The sequence below is a fragment of the Kwoniella bestiolae genome, chromosome 3 (assembly GCF_000512585.2).
Source record: "Kwoniella bestiolae CBS 10118 chromosome 3, complete sequence".
NCBI lineage: Eukaryota > Fungi > Basidiomycota > Tremellomycetes > Tremellales > Cryptococcaceae > Kwoniella > Kwoniella bestiolae.
Genome location: NC_089243.1, coordinates 1,475,956 through 1,503,676, shown reverse-complemented (window position 1 = coordinate 1,503,676; position 27,721 = coordinate 1,475,956). Strand labels below are relative to the sequence as shown.

The following is a 27,721-nucleotide window of genomic DNA, read 5'->3' as shown; positions in this document are numbered from 1 at the left end:
TTTCATCCTCTCACTTCTCATTGCTATCCTCATTTCACTCATCTCTTATCATCATTCAACTGCTTCCCGTCCAGTCACTCCGGTATTGCCGTAACACATTCTCATCAACCGCCCGATTCCCTCGACTCTTAGCGCAAGATTCGATCATCATTAGCCTGACCCGACTCGAACCTCAGACGGATCTGATAGCGTCTCATTTTCACCACGACTTCACTTCATCGCCTCACCTTCATTCATCCTTTCAATTGTTCTGACTTCCTTTTCAACCTCACTGTATTATAGCACATATCCTCACCGTCATAATCAACAAGGCAAGATGCCTCCTCACTACCCCCAAGAACCCAATCATCCGACAGATCTGTCAATGCCCCCTCCACCAGATAAGATCATACATATCGACACTGGTCCGATACCCTCGTCATCGCATACACACCACTCGGACGTAGCAGGCGTATTGAGGAGGAACCAGGCATGTCTGCAGTGCAGGAAGAGGAAGCTGGTGAGCATCCTTGTCATACCCCATTCTATCATGGACATTGCTGATAAGACACGTTTGTTATCGTAGAAATGCGATGCCGTAAGTCATCTAAATATAAAGAGGAATGTCAAGGAGCAACAGGCTCATATCACATTATTATTGTGTAGGCTCGACCACATTGTGCGACTTGCGTTCGATCATATCGACATCTCCTGAGGACATCGCCAAAGAGTAATCCAGTATTATGTTGTGATTACGATGAAGGGACAGGCGGAAGTCATCACGAAGAGGCAGAAAAGGCGGAAAAGGGCTCGGCAAGCAAGTCTCCTGCTCAAGAAAAGAATCAGGGACCCGAAGATGATGATGGAGGCGGTAAGAAGAAGAGAAAGGCGGGTGGAGAAGGTAGACGTAAGAAGAAGGATGAGGAGTTTGAGGAGGAACGAGATAGGTTGACGAAGAAGATAGGTGAGTCTGGTAGTTCACCATAATGATGGTGTATAACACGTACTGAGTGATATTCCTTGCAGAGGAACTTCAAGCTCAATTAACTCAGAATCTCAGTTCTGCTCCTCAAAAGCAGAATCAACCTGCGCCTGCACGAGCAGCTTCAACCATGAACCCATCTCTACAAGAAACCCTGTCGGCAACATCTGCACCTTCCCCTACTGCATTCCTCGAAATGCTTTCCTCAGCGGCATCCTCTCAAGTTCCCAACTCGGCATCAGGAAGTAACGCAGCAAAATCTTCCGATCAAACAGGTGGTACGCCATATTGGTTGGGTCAAATGGATTCAGGCTCAACAGCAGATGCAGGTAGTGGATTCAGACCGATGTTCATGTTCGATCATAGTAATCAGCAGTCCGACGCTTCCGCCATAAGGGTCGAGCCGTCTCCCGATGCCCAGTCTCAGGAATCCAGGAGATCAAGTCTTCTCACACCCGGGGCGGGCGACTCGTCATCGCAAAGTCAGAACATCCTTTCGCCAGGCGGAGTGTTCAACTTCTCGCCCGGTCCATCCACCAACTTCATGTCCAGCTGGCCTCCCGGACCGGATCCTATCACGGGGAATATTGAACCGAGCACCAAAGTGGATGGTCCATGGAGGGCAGTCGAGACGGTCGAGACTGTCTATGCGGCTAGTATGATGAATACCCAGAATCCAGTTCAGGATCAGCAGAACTTCAATCTTGATACGAATATGGAGACTGAGATCAATTTGGATGGATTGCAAGCTGGTTTGGACGCCGCGATGCAACAGCAACTATTGATGGATCTGTTTTGGCCCGGTTGGCCGATCAACCTCCCAGAACCTAATGTAGTTAACGATCTGTAAGTGCATACCAACTAATTCTATATCACGACAGCCGAACTGACGCACATCTGTACAGGATTGAGGCATTCTTTGATCTAGTACCAAACCTACCCAGAGTGCTCCATCGAGCAAGGTTCCTATCGAGAATGGCCTTACCGCCCACACACTCCAATTTCCCTCACCCGGCTCTGATACATGCGGTATGTGCTGCGGCCGCCGCATGGTGTTCGCCTGAGATATACGAGAAGTCCACTAGGGGTAAGGGAAGAGATTTCTTCGATACCACTGGCGCGGGGATGTACGGCAACGACGTACTGGGCTCGCAGGGGAAGGGATCAAAAGCGAACTTGACATTTGGGTTGAGACAGGCTAGTTTTGCTAAAGAGGCGGTACAGGAGGGGTTGAATACTGGTAATAGGTTGTTCGATGTGGTCAGAGCTATGGTATGTCTGCTTCTATGCGCAACGGGTAAAGTTAAACTGATCTTTTTGATGTTTGAAAATAGATTATACTGTGTCGAGTATTCATTGACGATACGAGGTGAGCTGATTGTCTCCTTCGGCGATTTAAGCCATCAGCTGATGACGTCTAAAACGCAGAATGTTGGAATGTTGGGCATACGGTGGTCTTGTATCTCGAATGCTTCTCCCTCTAGGACTGAACGTTCGATCAGCGGAACTATCACTCAAATCAGTCATGCTGCCCCCTCCTGCAGATGCATTAGAGAGGGAAGAGCGACGAGCAGCAGTGTGGATGGCCTTCTACCACGATACGGTACGTCTTCTCTCGTCTCTCCCAGTGAATATCAGGGGTTCCGCTAATACGTAATTGTAGATCGCTAGTTCTGCGAGTGGATGGGGTACTTCCATGTCGCTTGATGAACTTGTAAGTCTAAAGCTAGGCTTTGCCTAGGATTCAATACTGATATCCATCCTGAATTCAGACCGTACCGTTACCGGTGTCTTTCAAGGACTTTGAGATGGGGCACGAAACGATGGAACCCAATCCTCAAGATCTGGAATCACCGGATTTCTGGGTAAAACACCCCGTACCAGATTCATTCGTGATGGTCGTCAAAGGTGAGTTGACCTGCTTATCAAAGACATCGGATCTGAGCTAAATTATCGTAATACAGCATCCGTTCTCATGAACAGAGTGAACAAGTTTGCGAGAAGATGGAAGAATCGACACATGAAAGACAACGACGATTTTGATGGTCTGTATAAACCGGAATTCCGGGAGATCGCAAATTCTATTGCTTGTCTCCAGTGAGTCTTTTATCATTACCATATGTGACCACGAACGGACGTGAATTGATACCGTGTTCGCAGAATGAGCTTCCCGGCGACTTTGAGGAACGTAGGTAAATTGACAGCAAAGAGGAAACTTGATATCGATCTTATCGTGAGTGTTCGTAAAATCTCGTAACCTGCGAAGAATGCTTATGGACCGTATGTCCAAAATAGGCCGCCCAAATGCTTCCACACGCCGCGATCATCTGTTTGCACGAACCATTTGCAGATCTGTACGATCCGAGCGATCAAGCTGCTCGACGTATGCTGGGAGCTACTCAAGCGATTGTATCGATTGTGCAACAACTTGCGAGCGTCTTCGGTGAGAACGGGCTGAACTTCACCTCAGTCATGCACTCCTCGGCTTCAGTGTGAGTGATCTGCATTTTCCTGCATATATGAGCGTCGGGGCTGACTCTAGTGATTCATTCAGATGCCTCGTGACATCCGCCAGAACGTCATTACTCTTCCTTCGACATGCCCTGAATGTTGGTGATATGGCCGCTGCTCAGTCTCATAGAACGGACTGTGAGATGATCCGGTAAGCTCGCTATCTTTCTAATTTTCAATCAAGTCTGCTAACAGCAATGTCGAATCAGAATGGCACTCAGTCAGTTTGGCTTGAAATTTAAGATCGGTCATCACCATTCCCAACTCATCGAGTACTTCCTTGATCGCGCTACCAACCCTACATACGAGAAATTACAAGCTCATTATCCCGATCATCCTCGAAGTGGAGCGTAAGTCTTCCTCACTGAACATGTGTTTTTTTTTTTGGCAAGAGTATGGGCTGATGAACCGTGATAGACCTGAACTGACACCCACGGCAAACTTCGGACTGTGCGTTGCCAACGCACTCAACATCAAGAGAGGATTCTGGCGACTATCCAAGCAGTCAACTTCCACGGGCGCATCACCCTTTGGATCCACACCTGAAAGTATGGGCAGCGGCAGCCACGCCTCGCGACCTCATGCAAGTTCAAGCTCAAGTGTCAGCCGACATCTCTCCGACCACGACTCGCCGAATCATCCACTTGAAAATTTAGGTCTAAGAGGAGGCCAAAATCAGCCACCCCTCAACCGGAACGCCAGCAGTACCGATGCTATGGATACTGATCAAGCTACCACCGATCAATTCAAAGATTGGGTCCCTTGCGCGCCCCTACGAGCTGGTTCCAAATCGGACTCTGCAGAGGGTGGTGCGAAGTCCACTGAGAAACCTTTTGACATAAGTCTACCAGGGGTGACTCCTGTAACTCAAGCGTATAAAGAGAGATTCACCACGAAAGATACAGTGAGGCCGGACGGCCAATATCAATTGTGGTGGAGTACGTCCGAGAATGAATTATTAGCCGAATCTCAAGCTCGAAAACCATCTCAAGCGTCTCCTTCTGGGAAAGACGACACTCGCAACGAGGGGAACATGGACACCGAACCCTCTGGAGCACAACAAACCACATTATCCGAATATGGTCTATGCGATATGGCGCCGCCCTCGACGAGTAAGGCTCCTTCGAACAAGTTTGACATCAGTTTACCAGGAGTTACGCCCGTCACAAAAGAGATGATGGCTAAAATACAGGCTAGGGGGGTTATGAGTGCCGATGGGCAATATCCAGTGTGGATCAATACGAGCGAGAAGGATTTACTGGCCGAAGCTCAAGCTCAGGCGCAAGCGCGCCAACTGCAGGAGCAAGAACAAATGGGAGGATCCGAAAGTAGATTGACGAAAGAGATGGAAGAGATTTACAGTCAATTTGGGAAACCCGGTGCTGGATCTGGGACGGGGGGATTCATGCCATACATATCGGATGATCTGGCCCGGCAGCTTGGTAGTCAATTGCAGGATAACAACGAGAGTGGGAGGGGAATGTCGAAAGAGATGGAGACGAGATTCAGCGCTTTCCTCCAATCTGGTTCTGGTACTGGTACAGGTACGATCCCTCAAACTCAAGGTATAACTTCAACCTCGACACTGCTGAATCCCGAGATCGAAGACAAGTTCTCGAAGATCAAGACTGTAGGTTCTGATGGGCATTTGCAGGTGATTCAGAACCTCACGCAGGAACAGATTATGGCTGAGATTAACAGGAATGGAGGTCTACCTGCGGATGGACAGATGGGTTGGAGGGAGGGTGAAAAGGAGTATGGGAGGGTGGGAGAGATGTTGCGAAGGGTTTACGAGTGATTGGGTTTGAGCTTTTCTCAAACAGGCGGTCGTGTATTAGTTTTTCTCCTTCCGATACAAAATATCCCATCCTTTGAAAATAGTATATCGACGTCGTCGTCACTCTACGTCACCATTCTTATGAACTTCGATTTTTTCACTATCCTCCTTTATTAGTATTCCATTGTACTTGTACTTGTACGCGGCTCTATTATCTGACTGTCTGAAAAAGTCAAAGTCACCTCTTTCCAATTTACATTGATCCACCTTTCAGATGTATTGTGTATACTACTGTATCGTGATGGGCAAATATAGATGTCATGCGAATCTAAACATGTCATGTACGTTATATGCAAATGGAAGATTATGTCAATCCCTTGCACATCCAGCCCTCATGGGAGAAGTTCCTGGTGTGCACTGCCCGATTCGTTAGAAAAGCTTCTTTTATTGCTATACTTTAAAGTGGTCGTTCGAAGCTACACGGTACATAGACAACATGGAGGAAACAGCGGACGAACAACGATAAAAAGCTAAATCTGTACGATTCTCATTTTCTTCTCTTTCTCTCCCCGAAGACACAAATCAGTTCAAAACTTGATACGTTACACATTGACTAGCACGACGATTGAACTCATAATCTGACGTCCTTAGGCATCTTTCTCATCCTATGCATGGCGCACACAATCAGCATTAGCGAGGTCCCCCCTCCTTCACTTCTTCCACAAAACCAACCAATACGGTATATCTGTGGGATGACTCACGCTTGTCTCACACCCAAATCACCCAACACTTCCTCGGCTCCACCCAAGATAGCATCGAACTTCTGAGTCCTCTGGAACTGCTCGATGAATTTACCCATACCCGTTTTGGTCAACCCTCGTCCACCGAAGATGTTGACGGCGTCGTCGGCGATCTCACCGGCGAATCGGGTGGATTGCATTTTGAGGAAGGCGATTTGACTATTGCCAGGGAAGGAGCTCAGCACGTTTACGATGGTCACAAGATCGGAAAAGAGAAGCGGAAGCCAAGAGGGGGAAGAAGAGTAGGAGTGAAGAAAAGAGAGTAGGGAAGGAAAAGGGAGGAGAAAGAGAGGAGAAAGGGAGAAGTGAAGGGAGAAGGGAAGAATAGAGAGGAGGAAGGTAGAAGAATCGGCGGCGGAAAAGGGAGAAGAATGAGGAGAGACATGAGAGGAGAACAGGTCGGAGAACAGGTCGGAGAAGACAAGAAGGAGGAAGAGAGAAGAGACGAGAGAAGGGAAGAGTGGGTGATAAAGGAGAAGAAAAATAAACTGCGGCAGAACAGCGGAGAGAGGGAAAAAGGGGGCCGGGAGGAGAAGAGAGAAAATTCGGGAGACGAAGAGAGAGACGGATTCTCTGACTCACCCAGCTAGATTCCTTGATTGTTCCTTATAAGTCATGTTGTTCATTTGATAAGTCACACTCTCAAGCCACGCTTGGATGGCTTCGATTTTGGCGATCATCGATGCGAATCTACCGGAGCGGAGTTATCAGCTCGTGCTCAACCTTACTATACAGTAGATCACGTCAGGAGCATCATACTCACTTGGCTCTGATGACAGCCTGAGCCAACAGAGGTCTACCGAAGACTTGTCTTTGGGCGGCCCATTTGAGACACTCTTCGACTACCATTCTTGAGCTTCTGGCACTCGCACAGCACATCACCCATCTTTCGTGCTGAACCAGGGTACCTATCAGCTTGTTTCGCCAACGGTTTACCTCGACAGCTGAGAACACATACGTTGAAGTTGGACAAGATGACTAATAGACCTCCGTCTTCGGGTCCAAGCATATTCTCAGCAGGGATCTTGACGTTATCAAAAGTGATGTACGCGGTACCGGCAGCGGTAGAATAGGAAGTCTTGATCTGTTTGGTCTCTACACCTTCGCCTCGAGGAACGAGGAATGCAGTGAGACCGCCTTCGGTCTGTATAGGTAAGTTATATCAGCTGTGTATTTCTCTGTGAGCTAAACATGCAGCTGTCTCTTACCTTGGCGCCAACAGTCTATGCAAGTCGTGATCATCGAGTTCATCAGCTTGACTGCTTGTCAAATTTATGGAAGGAGACCACTCACAAAGTAATCAGAATGCATACCACCCGATATCCACTTCTTGGTACCATTGATAGTCCAGTATTTACCATCTTCACTCTTGACGGCAGTAGTCTTGAGATTGGCCACGTCAGAGCCGGCAAACGCTTCGGAAATAGCCAAAGAGATGACCTAGGGACAGATCAGCTCAAGGAGTGATCATACTTGCGATTGAGCTGAAGGCCGACAAACCTTCTGTCCGCTGAAGACTTCCTCGACAACCTTCGATCTCAGGGGTTCTTGACCAAAGTTAAGAACCGGCGGAAGACCAATGACCATACCGGCGTTGAGACCGTCCCCATAACCTCTGGCGCCCATTCGTGCAATCTCTTGGTTGAGTACGAGCTCGCTGCGGGTGATACACGAATTTAGCTTGGGTCTGGAAGGTGAACGCGGAAAAGTCGAAAGAAATGAGAAGTAAACTTACTGGAAGTAATCAAACTCTTCTCCTTTGACCACACCTCCAAACAATTCTCGACCATGAAGATGTTTACCGGGACCTAATCGCATAGCATTAAGGTTCGTTTTCCTAAATCACCATACCCCATGAGTCCAAGCTCTGATGGTATAGTGCCGAGAATAACTCACGCCATAGCTTCCAAAACCTCTTTACTCGCCCTCTTACCGGACTCTTCGCAAGCCTGAGCATCGGGGTAGATTACCTCGTCGACGAATTTACGCATCACTATGTCCCCAATACAACTATCAGCTAGGAGCACATTGAGGTGCCACATATGTGTGCATGGTGACTGACCTTTTTGTAATGCCCGATGGGAATCCTTGAAATAAGGTGATTTGAACTCAGGAGTCAACCATGTTGGTTCGCCATATGGGACCTGCCAGTTGTGATTGTACAGCGATCAGCTCAATTCGTTACTACCTGACCTTACGCAAAGGAATGGTCGATAGGACCTTGCCACGTACTCTTGATATATCACCAGGTTGCATGTGCTTGATTAGTGGTTTCTCACCTTCGATCTGTCCGATCTTGAGTCTCTGATATTGTGGCTTCAAGAGGATTTCGGATCGGTGGCTGTTTCATCCATCGTCATCAGCTCATCATTGACGAACTCAGGTGTAGAAAGGGGGAACTTACAGTCCGTAGAATACTGTCGTAGCGTCTTGTCCAGCTGTTCATCATCCGCATGAGCTTACCGGTTAACCGAGAACAAAGATGAGATGGACATACCGACTTCCTCATCTAACAATACACCTATACCACCTGGATGGAGATTACCAAACTTTGATAAGTCATAGACGATCGAATCTACTATGATCCACAGATCGCCTGCCTTGTTGTGCTATCATACCGAAAAACTTGATCAGCTTGATAGCGGCGAGGCTGTGAGATTGTGACTCACTTTGGACACTTCATCTCTTGTGAGAGGTTTGAGGGCCTGTTCTTGAGTTGCCATTGTGTGTTGCGAGGTGTCTTGAGATGATGATTGATGTCAAGTAGGGTGTATCTGTATATCGACCGATCAAGGGAAAGATGATAGATGGAAGATCAAGCTGATATGAGAGTCTGCAAATGGACACGAAATTATGAATAGAGAGCGAGTTGATTCGTCAACTTGGTCAACTTTGTTTGATTACCGGTTATTCACTCATAGGTAGTTACCCGGTATACATCCAATTCAATTAAAGAGGCTTTTGTGAAAACCAAATCAAGAAAGGGGAAAGAGCTTATTTGTCGATTCAGAATGCACAGTACAGTGCCAGCCATGTGACTCATGGTGTATGGCAAACAGCCATGTGATCACGTCGATATGTGGTGTTGAATGGGATGTTACCAGTACCAGCGCTATTTAGCACTGCTCCCAATCGATCAAATGCAAAACACATCGTCCAATCTATTAATCATGACCCCATTAGGTTCTACGAGATCAAAGATGCTCTGCAAAGAAGATTGGCGATGTACACACCCTCCTAGACATGATATGGTATTGATTCACTTGCATGATTGACAAACATGATTACTACTACTATGCTTTTATTTTCCCTTGTTTTTTCATTCCCATGCACTTCTTTCCTATATCCCTTTCCTCAGTTCCTTGGTCCAGGGCCAGCATCAGCTCTTACCTGCCATACGCACAAAATTTCTATCAGCGCGATCTGCATTCTGAGCGGAACCTTTCTATCTCACCTACGTACATCATCTTCACTCTCGGTAGTCTTCTTGAAAGTGGATGACTCCTCGTGGTGCTTCTTGTGGGTTTCTGGACATGTCAAGAAGCGAGGTATGGATGGTGGAAAGAGAAGAATAGGTTGGGTCAATTTGATTAGCAATGGGATTTTGGCTGAGGAGTGGAGCCAAGGTCACTAACGAGAGACAGTAGCGTCTTGGAGGTCTTTACCTGGCTTTCCGGCTGGTCCAGCTTGGTCTGCCTGAAAGCGTTCACGGTACATCAGCTCACCTTCCTTCATGGCCAGGGGAGTATACTACATGACAGATGAATCGCTTACCTTGACAGCAGCTTCAGAGTTGGACTACGCGTACAAATCGCAGACATCAGTACCAAGTCGAACAGACATTATGGTGGGTGTCTAGGAACGACGTCCAAACTCACAGCGAGATGCTCGTTCCATCCGGGAGCATGGTTCTTGTGAGGGGAAGACGAGTCTTGTTGACCCTTGAGATTTCTTTGTTTCTCCTCTTCGATGATCTGTTGATGGTCAAGGTACGAAGCGATCAGCTTGGTCACTCTAATTATAGGTTCAACAATTTCTTGGCGTGTCGTGTGAACATCTCACTCCCCACCTTTCGAGCAGGGGATAGAGCAGTGCTCGATTCCATACTGCAACATTGGAGGACCCAGCACCTTGAGAGTATGATAGTAAGAGGGCACTGAACTCACCTTGGGATCATTCCCATGAACACTGGCAGCATAACCCCTGCTCCACACTCTCGCAGAGGGGACGGCAGAAGGTCTGATCAATCGGGAAGCTTGAAGTCTGAGGATGGACATTGTGGTGGTGGTGATGGTGTACGTTGGTTCTGCTTGAGCTAGTAACTTGATGTGTCAATACAAGTGATGATGTTGAGACGAACAGTTAAAAGAGACAGAGACAAGAGCGGTCTGTTAATTGTACAGTCCAATCCAATCCAATACGATCCAGTTGATTCGTCTAAATGGCATATACACCATTATGACGTATTCTACCTTCATCATCCATTTTTACCTAAATAGGAAATGCCAAAAGATGCTCCGAAAGATCCGAAAGATGCTATGGTACATCACGTGACGCGGATCCCCGAAGTGCAACTCCACTGGGTGTACTGAACGGTCTCGGCGTGAAACCGGAATGATATGGTGCATAGGATATTTGTTGTTGTTGAAAAGAGAGAGGATGAGGATCGCATCGAATATATTTGTACATCAAAAGAATTATCATACTAGACACATCAAGAGACAAGGGATTAGCTTCAATCCTTCAACAGCGATATTATCATCGATACACATAATATAATACAGATCGGATCGTTACGAGGCAAAGTATCACGCACAGGTAGATCAAAGGGAAGTGAAATCAAGTTTAACGATAAGAAGCTCAAAGGATATAATTACGACGAGACATTGTCAGACCCAACAACAAAAGTATATATCTCATGTGAGTGATACCATTATCACCTTCTCATACGGATTCGAGTAGAATGAAAGGAATGACTCGACCAATATCGTCGAATGGGAGTGGGTGAACCTTGCGCATCAGATGTGTCGTGTTTTTGTGTTTTGACCATCCCATCGATACAACCGATCATATCGGGGTCTGGCTTTGATTTTGCTCTACCTCTTTGATTGCTTTGATGTTCAGATTATACACTGCCTAATATTCCACGCTTCATCCCAATCGCACTCCATCCTTTATCTCTCTCTTCACAACGCTCCACATCCATCCATCTATAGTGTACATCCTTTAGATAGCCTCATCTCCACGACGATCTCACGCCACTTCTACTCCATCTAATTGATATCATCCATCCAAGATCTATCGTTGACTCATACTTTCTACCTCCATTCCAGATATATAAACCTCACTTTCCTCTCCGCCCCGTCAAATAAAGGCATACTCAATACAGCAAATCCAGAGTCGACACGATGGCACACCCTATCCCAACTACCAACAAACCAAGACAACTATCCCTGAGCAACGCTCATATCGATTCCAATTCTGCGCTGTTGACTCCCAATGGCACCCCGCCACATACCGCGCATGGTCACGACCACACCCACTTTAATAGTCGATTGCAGCAGCTTTTGTCGAATTTCGAGAGTGGGACGCATAGCTTCGATAGGGACGAGAGGGAGTCGCCGGAGGAGAGGAGGATGAGCTTTGGCAATGGGAGTGATGGTGAGTTGTTCACCAGTACGATTTAGTGATCAATCTCTCATATGGTTTCGATCGTATATAATCTCATCTTCATTGACATACAAGCTAACATAAACTTCTGCACCACCAAGTCTTCCCAACCCCTCCTTCCTCCAGACGACCATCCTTCCTCTCCTCCCTATCCCTCTCCCGCCCCTTCGCATTCACCCCCACGGCATCCTCCAGCCCCATTTCAAGCTCGCACCAGAAAGACCAGACCTTCGCCAACCTCCAAATGACCTCCTCCGCCCGACCAAACCTAGAAAGGGAGAACCAAATCCAATCTTCCCCCAACCTCGTGGGCCACTACGAGAAAGAGGAAGGGAATCTCCCCAAACAGTTGAATCGAAGTAAGACTACCCCCCATATTGGTGGGAACACTTCGACGACTCAGAAGCAGAGTGGGTTCGAACCGATTCACAAGTCAAAATCTGATTTGGGACATGGGTCGGCCAACGGAGGAGGTGGGGTAGGGGAGAAAAGACACTTTGATCCGTCTAGAGAACCAAAGTTGTTGGGATTGCTTTGATCGTTTTGCACTGGGAACATTTCTCTCCTCTCAAAATATTTTCCATGTCCTCTCCCCCCCCTCTCTCTGTTTTTTTCCCCCAGTTTCCAGTATCGCAATGTCACTTGTATATACTTGATAGCATTTTGTATATATCATTCATAGAGTTGTTTAAAGATTCCCCTTAGAGTCGGTTTTGTCCTGTAGTAATTATCGGTTTTGATATCTAGTCTGAGTATAGTAGTCAACATGTATTCATACAGCACCTACACAGTATCGTTGCAGGAGATGCCAATTCGAATGCCTGCTTTCGAGCGCAGTGATCAGAACGTTCATATTTCAATGAAGAGGTCAACCATATTTCACCCACCTCCACACCTCGGATCTCTCAGTACCGATAGGTTAACTCATCTCATACAATCCCTTCAGCCGCAGTATCCCACGGTTCAGACAATCCAGTCTTCAGTATCAGTACATGGACACCGACACTGACCTCACTACAATGCGCGATGGACGAAACCGATACAAAAGAGATAGGTCCCACGACAAAAAGCGTATATCTCTTAAAATGACCTCTCTACCGTTCCGTCAAGATCGACCGATCTGACCCAGAATTGACAGAGATGAAGAAGACATAGGCACTACACTACACAAACTGCCATGACAGAGACTCGAACTCTGGGCTAGGGATTACACCTTCATCAAGGCTCACACGTCTTTTCTCTTTGAGATGCGAGAATTATGAGACCCTTGCTTTAACCAACTAAGCGATCGCGGCATTTCTTCGTGTAAGGTTTTTTTTTTAAACCTGATGTTTGGTGCTTTTTAGGTGGGCGTGTACCCTGTATGCTGTTTGGGTTGGTCCGTGTGCTCGTCTGGGGCTGGACTGTAACGTCGATTCCGAGCAGAAAGGCAAAAGCGGGACGCACGGCGCTCGGCTGCAGCGAGGAGGGTGAGTCGATGTAGGTGTGGGTCATAGACTGTACTTCCTCATGCAGGGGGATGTCATTTCGCATTTTGCTTTATTCATATTGAATGTTGAATCATCACCTTTTTGAAGATCATGTAGGAAGAAACCTAACCTGTAAGCGATATCCAGGGAGATAAGTTAGATGGAAAGACTAAATACCCTAATTGAGGGATTAAGACACAGCATAGTAATTGCCAATTCCTCCATTTCAATGAGCACGAAGGGTGTGAAGACAGCACAAGAAAGATGCAGTGAGTTAGTTATACGTGCATGTTTGGAAGGCATCCTGGATCATTTCCACAAGGTATCGGCTGGACTGTTAACAAGGATACGACATGGTGTGGGATGATGTCGGTTGTTCGGTTTGAAAGAAGAGTACGATGTTCCTCGAAAGGGTGAATAAGGTTTTGGTGGACATGCGCCATCTGCCACCCTGAGGTCGGCCCTGTCTACCGTCTCTCCCATGCTATAAGCGGTCCATGAGTATAGTCGAGAATGGAAGAGGATGAGGCTCTGTGTACGTATGGGATGCAACGAACAGGTATATTCCATGCAGTCTTTGACATCGAACTGAAAACCCATGATAGAGACCAGACCAGATCACTCAGTAGCGCAACTAGTAATCATATGCATCCATAAGCAGTGATACCATATCTTATCAAACAAACAAAGAGCAGCTAAACTGGACACAGAAAGAAATACAATTTAAGGAGGGGTACGTATATACGTATATATACTAAGCAGTCTATCAAGAAGAGGTCATTGTCCCTTATCATCTGGAGTGTCTATCTTGTTACCAGCAGGGTGTTCTGTATGCTTCATAACGCGGCGTGTGACGATTACTAACGCTTAGATGCGTGACTGACAGTTCGATCAAAACTGGAAATGTAGAAATACGAAAGTTGATTAGCCAAGCGCGGTTACCTGGGAAGATCTCAACTTACTCTTATTTGGTACGATCCGTTCGCCTTTGACAGATACCTAACCCATTTGACACTTTGATACCCGCTCTTTTCGAAGACTTTCAGGAAACGGACGAGTAAACCGGATGCAGTGAACATGACGACTGTGTCGATAAACAAACATCTGGTCAGCGGCACAACTTTCTCCTCTGCAATGGCATCATGACCCACCTGAGAAGTCCACTTGGATGGGAGGTCGAGACCATGCCTGCCTATGCGTAGTGGCTGCCAGATCAGCTTCGGCAGTTAACGTGCATTCTTGAGCACCCTGTAGACGTGGTATCCTGCAATTGCGAACATGCAGCCATCAGCGAACGCCTTTCTTGTGTCATTCCATTCGTATTCGTATGGAGAAGTTGCTATTACTCACTTCCAAACAATCACGTTCTCTCCAGGCACATACTTCGCCTTCCCCACTCCCACCTTAGCTTGTACACCAGTAGTATTAAGCGGTGTAGGTATTCGCAGCAGTACATTATTGGCATTCAGCTTGGGATCGAAGTTCGCTCTGAGATGGATGGTGTATTCCACTCTTGATTTGGAAGGTTCCGTTACGTGCGTCTGGAGTCTGAATGGTAGATTGATATTTGATGTTGATCGGTATCTGTGGGACAAGAGAAGTACAAATATCAGACAAACAGCTTGTTAGGTGTGCTTCAATCGACAGCTGTACGTTTACCCACCTCATCAACTCAAACTCTCCATCAGGCGGTATAAAGCTTATACTTCTGTCTGAATCGAATTTACCCAATCGTACACATTGGTGGAATTGACAGTCGTCTAATTCTACTGCATCGTCGGATTTGGTAGCTTCGTTTCCTCTAACGTTTCACTAGCATATCAGCTCCGGCTCGACGTTTGAGAAGGACAAGCGATTGGTAGCTGAGAGATAGGTAAGTCAACTGACCGCTTCTGTAACACCAATTTATCGTTTAACCCAAACTTGCACTCCGGTGTACCACTCAAATACGCTCTCATGAGGATCTGACCATCTACATCTGCTCTCAAGACGGCTCCTGCAGCAAGAGAAGAAGTCAATTAAGCCATTCGACAATGACAGAAGCTTCACTTGGTGTACCATCAAACGTACCTTCCTTACTCATCAACAGATTGACAGTCTCAATAACATCCACAAACGCTTCATTCTTCCTATACTTAACATCTGACCTTCGCCATGATGTAGCTCCGGTAGCTTGTATAGTAATTTTTGACGAATCTTCTCTCTGCAGATTACATTTCATCAGCTCATGATATGTAAAACTTGGTAAGCTGAAGTGAACGTACTACTGCCATCTCCGACTTGATACTCTCCGTCGTTATGTACATCTTCAATGTATCTATCTCTGAATTTTGTGGGAAACCAAAATCGATTATTTCTGACGGTGCGCATCTTATCAGCTACCATTCTCCGAAACTTGGATTATCACAACAGCTGATGCTGCGTACTCACCATCTAGCAGCTCGTAGATAAGGACGAAATTGTTCTTCACGCTCTCCTCATCTAGTTTACTAAAATAACTCCTCGAGATGGTTATGAATCGATAGAGGAATTCGAATACGAGTGCAGCAGAGGCGTTACATCTGAACGGAGAAACTGTTAGTTTGAACTTTAAGGTAACGTAGTCCAAAAGGGCCAGCTCACTTTGTTACTCCCACAACGTAGACATTGTTTATCCTCACGTGAAAGAAGGATGTTGAGCCGAGCGTGATAATAGGGGAACGAACATCTGGGTTCGATATGACCTGAATACGGAAGACATCTGATATTGATCGTCTACATCATTGGTGCAATTTAGTACAGCTTCACACTTTAGAGATTGTTATCCAGCTACACTCACTTCAAATCCTGGCGGAACAACCTCGATATCAGGACTTCTCCCTTTTGGTTGAATATGAAGAATGCCTAGCACGAGGGGGTTAGTTGTAAGCTTGAGGTATCTACTCGAGGAAAGAAGCTCACTGATATCATCTTGGATATGTATACAGGCACATGGGAGATGAGGATACGTAGATAGAGATAGATGCGAGAACAATAACAATGACAGTTGAGATGGATACATGCGATTGGGATTATCAATGACGCCTGGATCGCGTCTTATTATTCACGATTTATATAGGTTACCCACTTTGCATCAATCATACCATGATTGTTCAACATGTCTTTATCCGACTCTTTCGACTTTTTTGAGACTGATGTACGAGTCATTCAAAATATCCAATCCTTGCTACATCTTACTCCTTTAACCCTCCCTTTGTCTCCATAACCACTCCTCAAAAACGAGTCGACTCGAGTATCAAGGTATATGCTTCAGCATCTCCTTCTGAAATACTCGACTCGCTCTTTTCGATATACCACCAATCTTCGTTTTCAACCTCATCTGCAAAAATATATCAGTCCGAGCGTAAAATACATTTCTAGTCATTCAAGCTCAAAGAGGATCATAAGCCCCGAAGAATATCGCAAAATGTCATCGGAAGAACAGAAAGTTGCGCCCCCACCTACCCTCTTACCTACCGAACAGGCTAATCCAGCCGAAGGAGCTGCCGCAGCCGTGGCTCCTGGAAGTTCAGCTGAGGGAGGAAAAGAGCAGTCAAAGAATGCAGGTGAGCAGCTGTCCCAAATCCTTCGAGCTTCTTCAAGCTGACAGTGTCTGATACCGCAATACAGCCAAGAAAGAGGCCAAAAGACTGGAGAAGCTCGCTTTAAAAGCTGCCAAAGGACCTGCCGTAGCTCAAGGAGCCAAGAAAGATAAATCAGAGAAGAAGGAGAAGAAAGCTGAAGCTCCTGTTGAAGAGTGGGTGAACACCACACCTAAAGGAGAGAAGAAGGGTGAGTTGGCATTTTAGTCGGTTGTTCTCATTATGAAGTTGTTGTGCTGATGAGGTATTTGGTTTGTCAGATGTCTCTGGTAACCTTCCAGCAGGATACGATCCAACCCAAGTCGAAGCTGCCCATTACGATTGGTGGAACGCCAAAGGCTTCTTCAAACCTCGTTATGGGCCTGATGGAAAACCCCTCGAAAAGGGTACTTTCTCTATCACCTTCCCTCCCCCCAACGTTACTGGTAACTTACATATTGGTCACGCTTTGACGATCTCCATTCAGGATGCTATGATCAGATGGTGCGTTGTCTGCGTACTTTTCAAATCCACTCAGAGAATAGAGAATAACAGCTGACTTTGAAGAATCATAACAGGAAACGAATGCAGGGATACACTGTGCTCTTCCTCCCTGGATACGATCACGCTGGTATCGCTACTCAAGCCGTTGTAGAACAGAGATTGATGAAGACTGAGGGTCACTCGAGACATCATTATGGAAGAGAGAAGTTCTTGGAGAAAGTATGGGACTGGAAAGATCAGTGAGTGTATCAATCTTTCCTTGCGATCTTGGCTCCCAAACATCGATCATAGCTGACGGACCATCATGCAGATACCAAGCCAAGATAACGAATCAGATGGAAAGACTTGGTGGTTCGTTTGATTGGGACAGAGTCGCATTCACCATGAACGACGTAAGTCATATCTCAACAAATAGAATAGTTGTTATCCAAGGGATGCTGAGATTCTGCATCATACAGTCACTGAGTAAAGCCGTTCGAGAGACATTCTGCATCATGCACGAGAAAGGATTACTTTACCGTGCCAATCGATTGGTAAATTGGTGTGTCTACTTGAACACCAGTTTGTCGAATCTTGAGGTGAGCGATCAGACTCTTTTACTTCAAACGGGTTAGCCATAGCTGACCTGTTGATATGGTGTAGGTCGATCAAATGGCTTTGACTGGTCGAACACTGCTCAACGTCAAGGGTTACGATGCCAAGGAGAAGTTTGAATTTGGTGTTATCACGTCTTTTGCTTATCCCATTGAGAACTCTGGTGAGTCTTCTGTTCCAGCGTGCGTGTGAATCGAGCTAATATACTTCGGTAGATGAGAAAATCATCGTCGCTACCACTCGTCCCGAAACCATGCTTGGTGATACCGCTATTGCTGTACATCCTGATGATCCCAGATACAAGGTGAGTGTCCATTTACCATGATCGTACTGACTTTTGCTGATTACCCGTTATAGCACCTTCACGGTAAATTCGCTGTCCACCCCTTCAACAGTCGACGAATCCCTATCATCACAGATGCTATCACCGTAGATATGGAATTCGGTACTGGTGCCGTTAAGATCACTCCAGCTCATGATCCTAACGATTTCGAATGTGGTCAACGTAATAACCTCGAATTCATCAGTTTGATGAATGACGATGGTACATATAACGAGAATGCCGCTCCGTACCAGGCAAGTCACCGTGATATCATGCGGGACGCGCTTATCCTAATTTTCCCGTAGGGCATGAAACGATTCCACATCAGAAACGAGATCATCAAGGCATTGAAGGAGAAGGGTCTTTTCGTTGAGCAGAAGGATAATGAAATGCAAATTCCTATCTGCTCGTAGGTTTGTTCTGGTGGCTCGTCACGTGCCTCGCTGATTTGGTACTGCAGTCGATCAGGTGACGTCGTTGAGCAAATCCTAAAACCTCAATGGTGGGTCAGCTGCAAGCCTATGGCGGAGGAGGCTCTCAAGGTAAGTCCATGACACACTTTCGAAAAGATGTATATTGACAGCCTTTCTTAGCGAACACGTGCCGGTGAACTCGAAATCAAACCCAAGAATTCCGCTGCTGACTGGGTTCGATGGATGGAGAACATGCAAGATTGGTGCATCTCTAGACAGTTGTGGTGGGGCCACCGATGTCCAGCTTATCTCATCAAATATGATGGTGAAGTTCCTGATGTGCGTACCGCCTGCTAATAGGTATAATCTGGTAGTCAGCTAATACCTTCTCATGTAGACCGCCGACAACAAGAATTGGATCGTCGCTCGAACTTTCGAAGAAGCCGATGCTAAAGCTAAAGAGCAGGCGAACGGAAGACAGTACACCCTTGAGCAAGATGAAGATGTTCTTGATACATGGTTCTCATCTGGTCTTTGGCCCTTCTCTACAATGGGCTGGCCCGAGAAGGTCAGTTGATCAGCCCATCAGAAATATATGTCAGCTGATATACCTGAGTAGACTGCCGATGTGGACAACTTCTACCCCAACACAATCCTCGAGACCGGATGGGACATCTTATTCTTCTGGGTCGCCCGAATGGTCTTCTTCGGAAATACCATCACTGGTAAAATGCCATTCAAGGAAGTCTACTGTCATCCCATGGTCCGAGATGCCTACGGTAGAAAGATGTCCAAATCTCTTGGTAACGTCATTGATCCTCTCGATGTCGTTACCGGTCAAAATCTCCAGAAATTGCACAACGACTTGCGAATGGGTAACTTGCCTGAGAAGGAAATTGTCAAAGCTGAGGAAGGTCAGAAGAAGCTGTTCCCTAAGGGTATCCCTCAATGTGGTACGGATGCTTTGAGATTTACCTTGTGTAATTACACTTCAGGTGGTAAGTGACGTTCTCCTCCAATCTCAATAGCAAAGTAGCAAAGCAGGAGGTAGCTGATCTTTGGTTTATGGGACAGGTCGAGATATCAACATGGACATTGGACGAGTCGAAGGATACAGGAAGTTCTGTAACAAGCTTTGGAACGCTACCAAGTTCTGTTTGTTCCGAATGGACTTGGTAGACTTGAATGGTGTAAGACAACAAAGTACTTTCGTTCCTAATGCCTCTTCATTGGTAAGTCAGATCTATACATTGCGACCTTGTGCGAGTCCAAGCTGATGGGATGATGTGGTTATGATTGTAGCCAACCGGTCAAGAAGGTTTAGTCGAGAAATGGTTATTCCACAAACTCAACCTTGCTTCTGCGGCGGTATCGAAAGCTTTGGAAACTAGAGAGTTCTCAGATGCTACCAACGCGGCGTACCAGTACTTCTTGAATGACTTGTGTGATGTCTTCATTGTAAGTCAGCTGTCATGGCATAATGAAAAAGGATTGAAAGCTGATTTCATATCACCTCTCGGGCTTATACAGGAAGCGACCAAACCCCTCTTCGAAGCTAACACCGACTCAGCAACCAAGCTTTCCGCTCAGAACACCTTGTACACATGTCTCGAAGGTGGTTTGAAACTCTTACATCCCTTCATGCCTTATGTCACTGAGGACTTGTGGCAGAGATTACCCAGAAGACAAGGTGATAGTTGTGAGACTATCATGTTAGCTCCTTTCCCTGAGTTTGTGAGTGCCGTGCATCTGATTGACCACCTCGAACTCCTTGTATTATAAACGTCAACCTGTGTGAGAGGTGAATCGCGGCTGATTCTGAGGTGGTACTTTATAGATCTCTCAACAAGAGTTCCCTGAAGCTGCTGCCGAGTTCGATGTCGTTGTAGAATGTATCAAGGCTGCACGATCCATCGTGGGATTGTACAACTTGCCTACGAACGGTAAGACCGTTGAGGACAAGATCACTGGTGGGTCAGCGTTTCCGCTTTTACTTGCTATTGCGATACAATGGAGGACACGTTGCTTTTCGGATATCACCCTGACCCCGTGAATTTGAATACTGATCCCACCTTGATGTTCTTATAGTTATCGTACAAGTCAAGACAACCCAACAGAGACAGCTTCTCGAATCTCAAGAGTCAATCATCATTGGTCTTACCAAAGGATGCGGTACCGTCAAGTTCATCACGGATGATTCGGAGGTACCTAAAGGATGTGGTACCGAGTTCGTCACGACGGACATCAACGTTCATATCCCCGTTGCTGTGAGTTGGATCCTCCCATGCATAGAAGTTATCATGAGATACTGATTAACCTCCTACGCAACACAGGGTAAAGTAAACGCCTCAGCGGAAGTAGATAAACTTCAAAAGAAATCAGCTATCGTCGAATCGAACAAGAACAAATTGGTCAAATTGATCGAACAGCCAAATTACGAGACAACCATCAAGGAGGAGGTACGTACTCAGAATTCCGAGAAGTTGCAGAATTTGGAGGTGGAGATTGAAACTCTGAGATTGGCTATTGAGAGGTTCCAGGCGATTTTGTAGGACCCATTATAGTATTAGATAGAATATGAGAGTGAATAGAAGTTGATTGCGAGGAAGGTGCATGCATATATTTCAGTATTGTGGATCGTCGAGGACATTGCATATGATAGTATACACGGCAGATTATATCTCATGGGGACTGACTGGTTATATACAACTTGTTCCTTCGATTACGCATTTCCATATGATCTGCTATCTACAACAATTGATCTCGAATATATTTGACCCCTTTCGGATAATCTCTGACTTGTGAACGATACTACTCTCTCCTCCCCTTAAGCTGTTCGAACAGATCCTCAATATCCTCTTTACTAACTGATTTACCTGATGCTACATGTTCCTGAAGCATCGTGTTGAGTCGATCTCTACGGACAAACGATAAGAATGGTAAGCCATGAATACGAACTACGTTTGGAAGAGGATTCTCGCCAAGAGATGGGTCAAAGGAGATAGATTGTACGGGTTTAAAAAGCAAAAATACTCACTTCAATTTCTGGTATCCATGTAATGCTTCTATAGCTTGCACTCGGGGAAGGGAGGTCATAACTCTCGATGTGACTTGTTCGATCGTTTCGTCTACAATTACCAAAGACATAGATCAGCTACTACACTATGATAAGGCGCACTCAAGCGTCCTGAAAGGGTGACTAACCTTGCTCATCGTCTTTTGGAGGTTCGTAAATCTCTTCGTCAACTAGTGGGAAAGGTAAACTAACTACCGTCTTTTCCTGATGAATCAACGAAATCAGCTTTGGTTCCAACGAGATCACTTGGGGATACGACAGCTGATAGAAATTGACTCTACTCACATCAAGTTGATCTTTCAGTTGATCTCGTACTCCATTAGCTAGGAATATATCTCCTTTGCCCTTCCACCTCCAAATATCTTCTTCAGTGGCAGAAGTTGATTTGTCACTGGCTGTAATGGGAGTCGCAAGTCCATTCTCCAACTTCGTCCTTTTGGTACTTCCTGCCGCATATTCGTCTTCATCCTCAACTTTCCTCTTGCCATTCACATCCCTCTCAGCGGTATCATCATTCGCGAGCGCTTCAGACTTGTTCAAGTTATCTTGATCTGTAACCGCCTTGGCCTTCATCTCCACATTTGGCTTTCGCCCAATCACCTTCCACTCCCCTCGATCCTCCTCTGGCTCAATAATCATCCATCCTTCTTTACCTGCTTGGCTTCGCAGGAAGCCATTTCCTTTCACGCATTCGGCGCATATCAGACCATCATAGCTGTCTGACCGAATGAGCACGGCCAATTCCTCATCGTCCTCTTCGTCACCGGCAGCACCATTGGTCTGGGATGCCGGAATGGATACAGGTTGAGCTGGATCGGTATTGCTTGTTGTTTCTGGTATTACTTGAGCCGCTGTAGGGGATTGACGAAGGTTGAGGCATGATTCATGAAACCAGTCCTGAATTTAGCGAAACAAATCAGCAACATTCTCATAACAAGAATGGCTTCGTCAAATGCTGCGATATACCTAGCCAACAAGAAAGAAGAGCGAGAACCTACTCACCTCACAAGCAATACAACAAATCATAGCCTCCGTCTCCGTCTCCGCGTCATACTCTCTCCCGCACCTGCAGAACTTCCCCTGGAAATTTTGGGTATATTTGTTCTTCTCATTGGGTTCTTGAGGCTGTTCGTCAGGTGGGTACAAGCCGCATCTCCTTCGTTTGGCTGGTGGGATTGGTTCCGGTTGGGTCGAGGAGGTCGGACAGTCGCAGCGGAATGAACGACGGGTCCAGAGTTCTACTAGGCGGTGTTCTGTGGTATAGACCGGCGGTAAGCATCTCTTCAGCTATTCACCGTTTCAATGCTCAAGTAGCTTAAGGAGGGGCATGTGATTTATGAGGAGACAGACTCACCAGAATGACATGATATCGAACACCCATAACAGACTCCTTTCTCCCCACAATCTAGCACCGAAAACGATGAATCTCGTCAGCTATTTATCACTTGAACCGTTGTCGTCAGGAGAGCGCAAGCTCACCGAGACATGACCATACGCTCTGCCTGAGATATCCTTTGTCATAAGTACATTCGTCAAAGCTGTAGGGAAGTGCCTCCCTGGCCTCTTCAGCCATTCGATCAGAGGTGTCAATGAGGGATTGGAGGGTTATTTCGGATGAGGGTGGTTGGGAAGCTAGGTAGGAGGTGGGGAGGAGGGTGAAGCGGGTGGAAGAGGACGGGGATTCCATCTTGCCTAGATATGGGGGACAGTACGTCCTGTTGACTTGTGATTGGGAATATCTAGATGACGGAGGTAGGGAGGAAAGCCAGTTGCGATTATGGTGGTATGATGGTTTTTATATCCTCGAGTACCAACATGAACGAGAGGTTATATAGTGGACGCGTCAAAGTGGAGGAAGGAGACAGTGCGATTTCCCATACAAACATTGAAGAACTTATTTATCAACCCCCCTTAACCGTAGCCAGGCATTTGATTCCGTCTTTCACTCGTCCGACTTCACTCGTGCTAGCTAGCAATTGCTTTGCTCTGTCTCAATTGCCACCCCTTCAACATCTATTCTCTCCTATGATACAGTAAAAACACATCACAAAAATACCACGCCATGCCAAGATCTCCTCGTCGCTCCCGCTCGCCAGAAGGAAGAAGGAGCAGCCACAGAGGAGGACACAGGAGCCCCTCTCCCTCAGCTTCAGGAAGGTATGAGCGTTCCTACGGTGGTAGCTCATCGAGAAGGTCTGACGATAGAAAAGGTTCAAGCTCCCGATACGAGGATGACGATCGTCATTACTCCTCAAGAGATAGAGAAAGAGAACGCGACAGGTATAGGGACAGAAGTAGGGAGAGGGAGAGATATCGCGGTGAGGATGATTCTGGTAGAAGGAGAAAAGAAGAGAGGGATGACAGAAGACATCCTGACAACAGGCGAGAACGAGACAGGTCAAGAGATAGAGAAAGAGATGACAGGAGTCATAGACGAGATGAACCTCGTTCTCGGATACGTACACGCTCTCCTTCACCTCCTCGAAAATCATCAGCACCTCTACCAGCTGTCCGAACACCTTTAACGGATAATGCTACACCCACTGGATCACCTGCGCCGGAAACCGAAGAGGACAAGAAGAGAAAGGCGAAAGAAAGATTAGAAGCTTGGAAGAAACAGCGAGCTTTGAAGGAAGGGAAGACTGCTACGCCCGAACCTGCTTCTGTACCTTCACCTAAACCTGCTAGTCCTGCTCGTGTACCTATTGCTTCTACCTCAAAACGTGAGTAATGTCTCCTTTTCCTGTCTGTGATAATCTTATGACTTTCTTGCTCAACATATTTCTTCCGTAGCTCCAACCGGCCTTCCGAACAAACCCACTGCATTCTCCCTATCGCGTATCGGATTACCTCTCAAAGCTGGGACCGCACCCACACCGTTAAAACGATCCTTAGCAGCCAGTCTGGATGACGATGATGAGTCTTCGGGAGATAGAAAATTGCAGAAGTTGGGAGATCTACCTGAGATCAATCCCGATGTGCAGAGTGGTGGTGCCGCTGAAGTGGAAGAGATAGGGGATGATCTGGCTGTTGAGGATATCAAGCCTACAATTAATGGGAACGGCAATGAGATGGATGTAGACGAGAAACCTCAGGTCAAGGAGGAGGAAGAAAGCAAGATAAAAGTTGATGAAGAAGAGGAGGAAGAAGATCCATTAGACGCATTCATGAGGACGAACGTGGAACAGGTCGTTCAAGTGAATCAAGCTGATGCGAGGAGAATGGGATTAAGACAATCTGGGGATGATAGTGATAATGAAGAGGAGGAGAAAGTCAAAGTGGAAGATAAATTGGCCGAAGCTGAAGCTCTGTTACAGTGAGTTAATCCTTACCTCTTACTTGGACATACAACTGACATATAGTTGTCAGGCAAGCCGCTGCTAAATCGCGTAAAAAGGATTTACCACCTCCCGACCATTCCAAAATCGACTATGAACCTTTCCAAAAGGCATTTTACAACCCTCCTCCAGAGGTACTAGAGATGGACGAAGAAGATGCAGAGTTGCTGAGATTGGAAATGGATGGTATAAAGATTAGAGGTCAGGACGCACCTAGACCAGTCAAGAATTGGGGCGCATTCGGTTTACCGACAGGATGGTGAGTTTTATCTACCCCTTTTCCGGTCAATGACCACCTAAGCTGACTGTATGTTGTTCAGTCTCGACGTTATTCGTCATCATGGTTGGGCTACTCCTACTTCCATCCAAGCTCAAGCAATACCGGCCATCATGTCTGGACGGGATGTGATTGGTATCGCCAAGACTGGATCTGGTAAAACCGTCGCGTTCCTTCTTCCCATGTTTAGGCACGTCCGAGACCAACGTCCAGTGTCAGGGAGTGAAGGTCCTATAGCTGTTGTTATGTCGCCTACGAGAGAGTTGGCAACTCAGATATACAAGGAATGTCAGTCTTTCCTGAAAGTTCTTAATATCCGAGTAAGTCATTTACCTTTACGCATACAGTGAGAAAGCCCAGCTGATGCCACTTTTCTAGGTGACCTGTTGTGTTGGTGGATCGTCCATTTCTGAAGATATCGCCGCAATGAAGAAAGGTGCTGAAGTCGTAGTATGTACACCTGGACGAATGATTGATTTGCTCACCGCGAACAACGGACGAGTGACCAACCTTCGTCGAACCACATATATAGTGATGGATGAGGCTGATCGAATGTTCGATATGGGTTTCGAACCTCAAGTTATGAAAATCATCAACAACGTTCGACCAGATGCTCAGAAAGTTTTATTCTCAGCTACATTCCCCAAGACTATGGAATCTCTCGCTAGAAAAATCCTGATTAGACCACTGGAAATCACCGTTGGTGGACGATCGGTCGTCGCGCCTGAGATAGACCAACGAGTAGAAGTCAGAGAGCCCGACTCGAAGTTCAACAGGCTGTTAGAGATCCTGGGCGAAATGGGTGAAACGCACAAAGACGATGAAGATGACTTTAGGACATTGATATTTGTGGATAGACAGGAATCTGCCGATGATCTTTTCCGAGATCTACTTCAACGTGGATATGTGTGCGCATCGTTGCATGGTGGGAAGGAACAGGTCGATCGAGATGAGGCGATCAAGAATTTCAAGAGCGGTGATGTACCTATTATCGTGGCTACTTCTGTTGCTGCGAGGGGGTTGGATGTGAAGGAATTGAAATTGGTTATTGTGAGTGTTTGATTCTTACTTGTCAGCTGTCGTGTATGCTCGATTATGCGAGAAACTGCTTTGGCTGATCAATGTCTTGTGTATCGTAGAACTACGATTGTCCGAATCACATGGAAGATTACGTGCATCGAGCCGGACGTACGGGACGAGCAGGGAATACTGGTACTTGTATCACGTTCATCACTCCTGCGCAAGAGAAATTCTCGGTCGATATTGTCAGAGCATTGGATGCTAGTAAGGCTTTCATACCGGATGATCTCAAGGCAATGTCTGAGAGTGAGTCAGGTCTCGTGGCTTCATCACATTCTCCGATCGGTGATCCAACTGCTAATCTCAATTTACCAGACTTCCTCGGAAAGATCAAATCCGGTAAAGCGAGAGCAGCAGGCAGCGGATTCGCCGGAAAAGGTCTGGAGCGAATTGAACGAAAGAGAGCCGAGAAAGATCAAGCTGAGAAACACACCTATGGAGATACTTCCGAAGCACTCTCGCTCTCGTCCAGAGAAGGAGCGGTCATACCTTACAAACCCAAGACAACCGAATTCAAGCAACCTGAAAACCCGAACGCTCACAAGGGAGACGCCGATTACACCTTTACTGAAATCAAGGTCGAAGTCATTCATGGTCCCGCACCAGACCGAGTCATACAGAACAACCCTCAAACAGCTAAAGTAGCAATGGCTGCTCTTCCTGCTCAAACGATTGCTGCCCTGGAGAAAGCAAAGAAAGAAGGACGTACAGTCGATGCAGCCAATCTGGCCAAGGTGGTAGCTCGACTCACTCAGTCTATCGAATTGACCAAGGCGGAGAAACTTGGATTGGCCCAACCTGTTAATAGTAACGGAGTCAGAACTAAGGATCCAGACGCGACGGATTATCACGCGATTTTCCCCATTAACGATTATCCCCAGAAAGCCCGATGGAAAGCTACGAATAAAGAGCAGATGACGTTGTTACAGGAGATCAGCGGGGCGAGTATCACGATGAAAGGGTTATATTACCCTCCTGGGAGTGAGCCTGGGCCGGGAGATGAGCCGAAATTGAGCTTGTTGATTGAGAGTAATGATGAGCATAGGGTCAGGGCGGCGGTGGATGAGATTAGACGGAATCTTGTTGAGGCGTCTGTGGCGGCGCTTAATGTGAGTTCAATTTACTGTCTTTTCGGTGTAGGTATGTGAACATGAAGAAGTGGTGGCTAATATTCTGCTTGTTTCTGTAGACCGCTGATAGAGCTCCGGGTGGAAGTGGAAGATATGCTGTGTAGGTTTAGGTTTAGGCGGAGATGGGTGGTGGTGAAGGGGGATACGAGGGGTAGATGTTTACGAAGTGGTAGTATCATCTATCGCTTGTTAGAAGTAGT

General features: G+C 46.5%; 8 protein-coding genes across 8 annotated transcripts; 4 read left to right on the top strand and 4 right to left on the bottom strand.

Moving 5' to 3' along the window:
- Positions 1 to 316: 316 nt before the first annotated feature.
- I302_105233 (uncharacterized protein) lies at positions 317 to 5,270 on the top strand (the record flags this gene model as incomplete). The annotated part of the gene is made up of 14 exons (XM_065870043.1): positions 317 to 499; positions 646 to 943; positions 1,006 to 1,807; positions 1,867 to 2,233; positions 2,296 to 2,330; positions 2,390 to 2,564; positions 2,625 to 2,675; positions 2,734 to 2,869; positions 2,926 to 3,058; positions 3,122 to 3,194; positions 3,257 to 3,453; positions 3,516 to 3,623; positions 3,682 to 3,822; positions 3,890 to 5,270. The coding sequence occupies 14 exons, from the start codon at positions 317 to 319 to the stop codon at positions 5,268 to 5,270; spliced, it is 4,080 nt and encodes a 1,359-aa protein (XP_065726115.1).
- Positions 5,271 to 5,880: 610 nt separating this feature from the next.
- On the bottom strand, positions 5,881 to 8,772 carry I302_105232 (uncharacterized protein; the record flags this gene model as incomplete). The annotated part of the gene is made up of 14 exons (XM_065870042.1): positions 5,881 to 5,914; positions 6,011 to 6,208; positions 6,632 to 6,739; positions 6,813 to 6,943; positions 7,008 to 7,193; positions 7,343 to 7,489; positions 7,550 to 7,706; positions 7,785 to 7,886; positions 7,946 to 8,042; positions 8,112 to 8,193; positions 8,282 to 8,390; positions 8,454 to 8,487; positions 8,547 to 8,658; positions 8,719 to 8,772. 14 exons carry the CDS (start codon positions 8,770 to 8,772, stop codon positions 5,881 to 5,883), a joined length of 1,551 nt encoding a protein of 516 aa, XP_065726114.1.
- Positions 8,773 to 9,403: 631 nt separating this feature from the next.
- On the bottom strand, positions 9,404 to 10,326 carry I302_105231 (uncharacterized protein; the record flags this gene model as incomplete). Its single annotated transcript, XM_019195098.1, has 6 exons — positions 9,404 to 9,439; positions 9,512 to 9,576; positions 9,685 to 9,745; positions 9,824 to 9,847; positions 9,928 to 10,023; positions 10,216 to 10,326. 6 exons carry the CDS (start codon positions 10,324 to 10,326, stop codon positions 9,404 to 9,406), a joined length of 393 nt encoding a protein of 130 aa, XP_019042811.1.
- A 1,131-nt stretch (positions 10,327 to 11,457) lies between these two features.
- On the top strand, positions 11,458 to 12,257 carry I302_105230 (uncharacterized protein; the record flags this gene model as incomplete). The annotated part of the gene is made up of 2 exons (XM_019195097.1): positions 11,458 to 11,710; positions 11,821 to 12,257. 2 exons carry the CDS (start codon positions 11,458 to 11,460, stop codon positions 12,255 to 12,257), a joined length of 690 nt encoding a protein of 229 aa, XP_019042810.1.
- Positions 12,258 to 14,141: 1,884 nt separating this feature from the next.
- On the bottom strand, positions 14,142 to 16,137 carry I302_105229 (uncharacterized protein; the record flags this gene model as incomplete). The annotated part of the gene is made up of 11 exons (XM_019195096.1): positions 14,142 to 14,272; positions 14,340 to 14,452; positions 14,539 to 14,772; positions 14,852 to 14,989; positions 15,076 to 15,184; positions 15,259 to 15,391; positions 15,453 to 15,544; positions 15,619 to 15,749; positions 15,811 to 15,942; positions 16,007 to 16,071; positions 16,129 to 16,137. 11 exons carry the CDS (start codon positions 16,135 to 16,137, stop codon positions 14,142 to 14,144), a joined length of 1,287 nt encoding a protein of 428 aa, XP_019042809.1.
- Positions 16,138 to 16,633: 496 nt separating this feature from the next.
- On the top strand, positions 16,634 to 21,172 carry I302_105228 (valine-tRNA ligase; the record flags this gene model as incomplete). The annotated part of the gene is made up of 20 exons (XM_065870041.1): positions 16,634 to 16,772; positions 16,837 to 16,998; positions 17,069 to 17,291; positions 17,366 to 17,530; positions 17,602 to 17,683; positions 17,750 to 17,869; positions 17,934 to 18,048; positions 18,101 to 18,189; positions 18,243 to 18,461; positions 18,513 to 18,616; positions 18,668 to 18,749; positions 18,801 to 18,959; positions 19,018 to 19,188; positions 19,240 to 19,618; positions 19,695 to 19,852; positions 19,923 to 20,078; positions 20,151 to 20,354; positions 20,458 to 20,590; positions 20,709 to 20,887; positions 20,954 to 21,172. The coding sequence occupies 20 exons, from the start codon at positions 16,634 to 16,636 to the stop codon at positions 21,170 to 21,172; spliced, it is 3,258 nt and encodes a 1,085-aa protein (XP_065726113.1).
- A 259-nt stretch (positions 21,173 to 21,431) lies between these two features.
- On the bottom strand, positions 21,432 to 23,383 carry I302_105227 (uncharacterized protein; the record flags this gene model as incomplete). Its single annotated transcript, XM_065870040.1, has 7 exons — positions 21,432 to 21,537; positions 21,658 to 21,748; positions 21,825 to 21,900; positions 21,982 to 22,593; positions 22,699 to 22,949; positions 23,051 to 23,101; positions 23,176 to 23,383. The coding sequence occupies 7 exons, from the start codon at positions 23,381 to 23,383 to the stop codon at positions 21,432 to 21,434; spliced, it is 1,395 nt and encodes a 464-aa protein (XP_065726112.1).
- A 375-nt stretch (positions 23,384 to 23,758) lies between these two features.
- I302_105226 (pre-mRNA-processing ATP-dependent RNA helicase PRP5) lies at positions 23,759 to 27,625 on the top strand (the record flags this gene model as incomplete). The annotated part of the gene is made up of 8 exons (XM_019195093.1): positions 23,759 to 24,419; positions 24,490 to 25,012; positions 25,066 to 25,293; positions 25,355 to 25,631; positions 25,690 to 26,361; positions 26,451 to 26,637; positions 26,707 to 27,500; positions 27,581 to 27,625. The coding sequence occupies 8 exons, from the start codon at positions 23,759 to 23,761 to the stop codon at positions 27,623 to 27,625; spliced, it is 3,387 nt and encodes a 1,128-aa protein (XP_019042806.1).
- Positions 27,626 to 27,721: the final 96 nt, after the last annotated feature.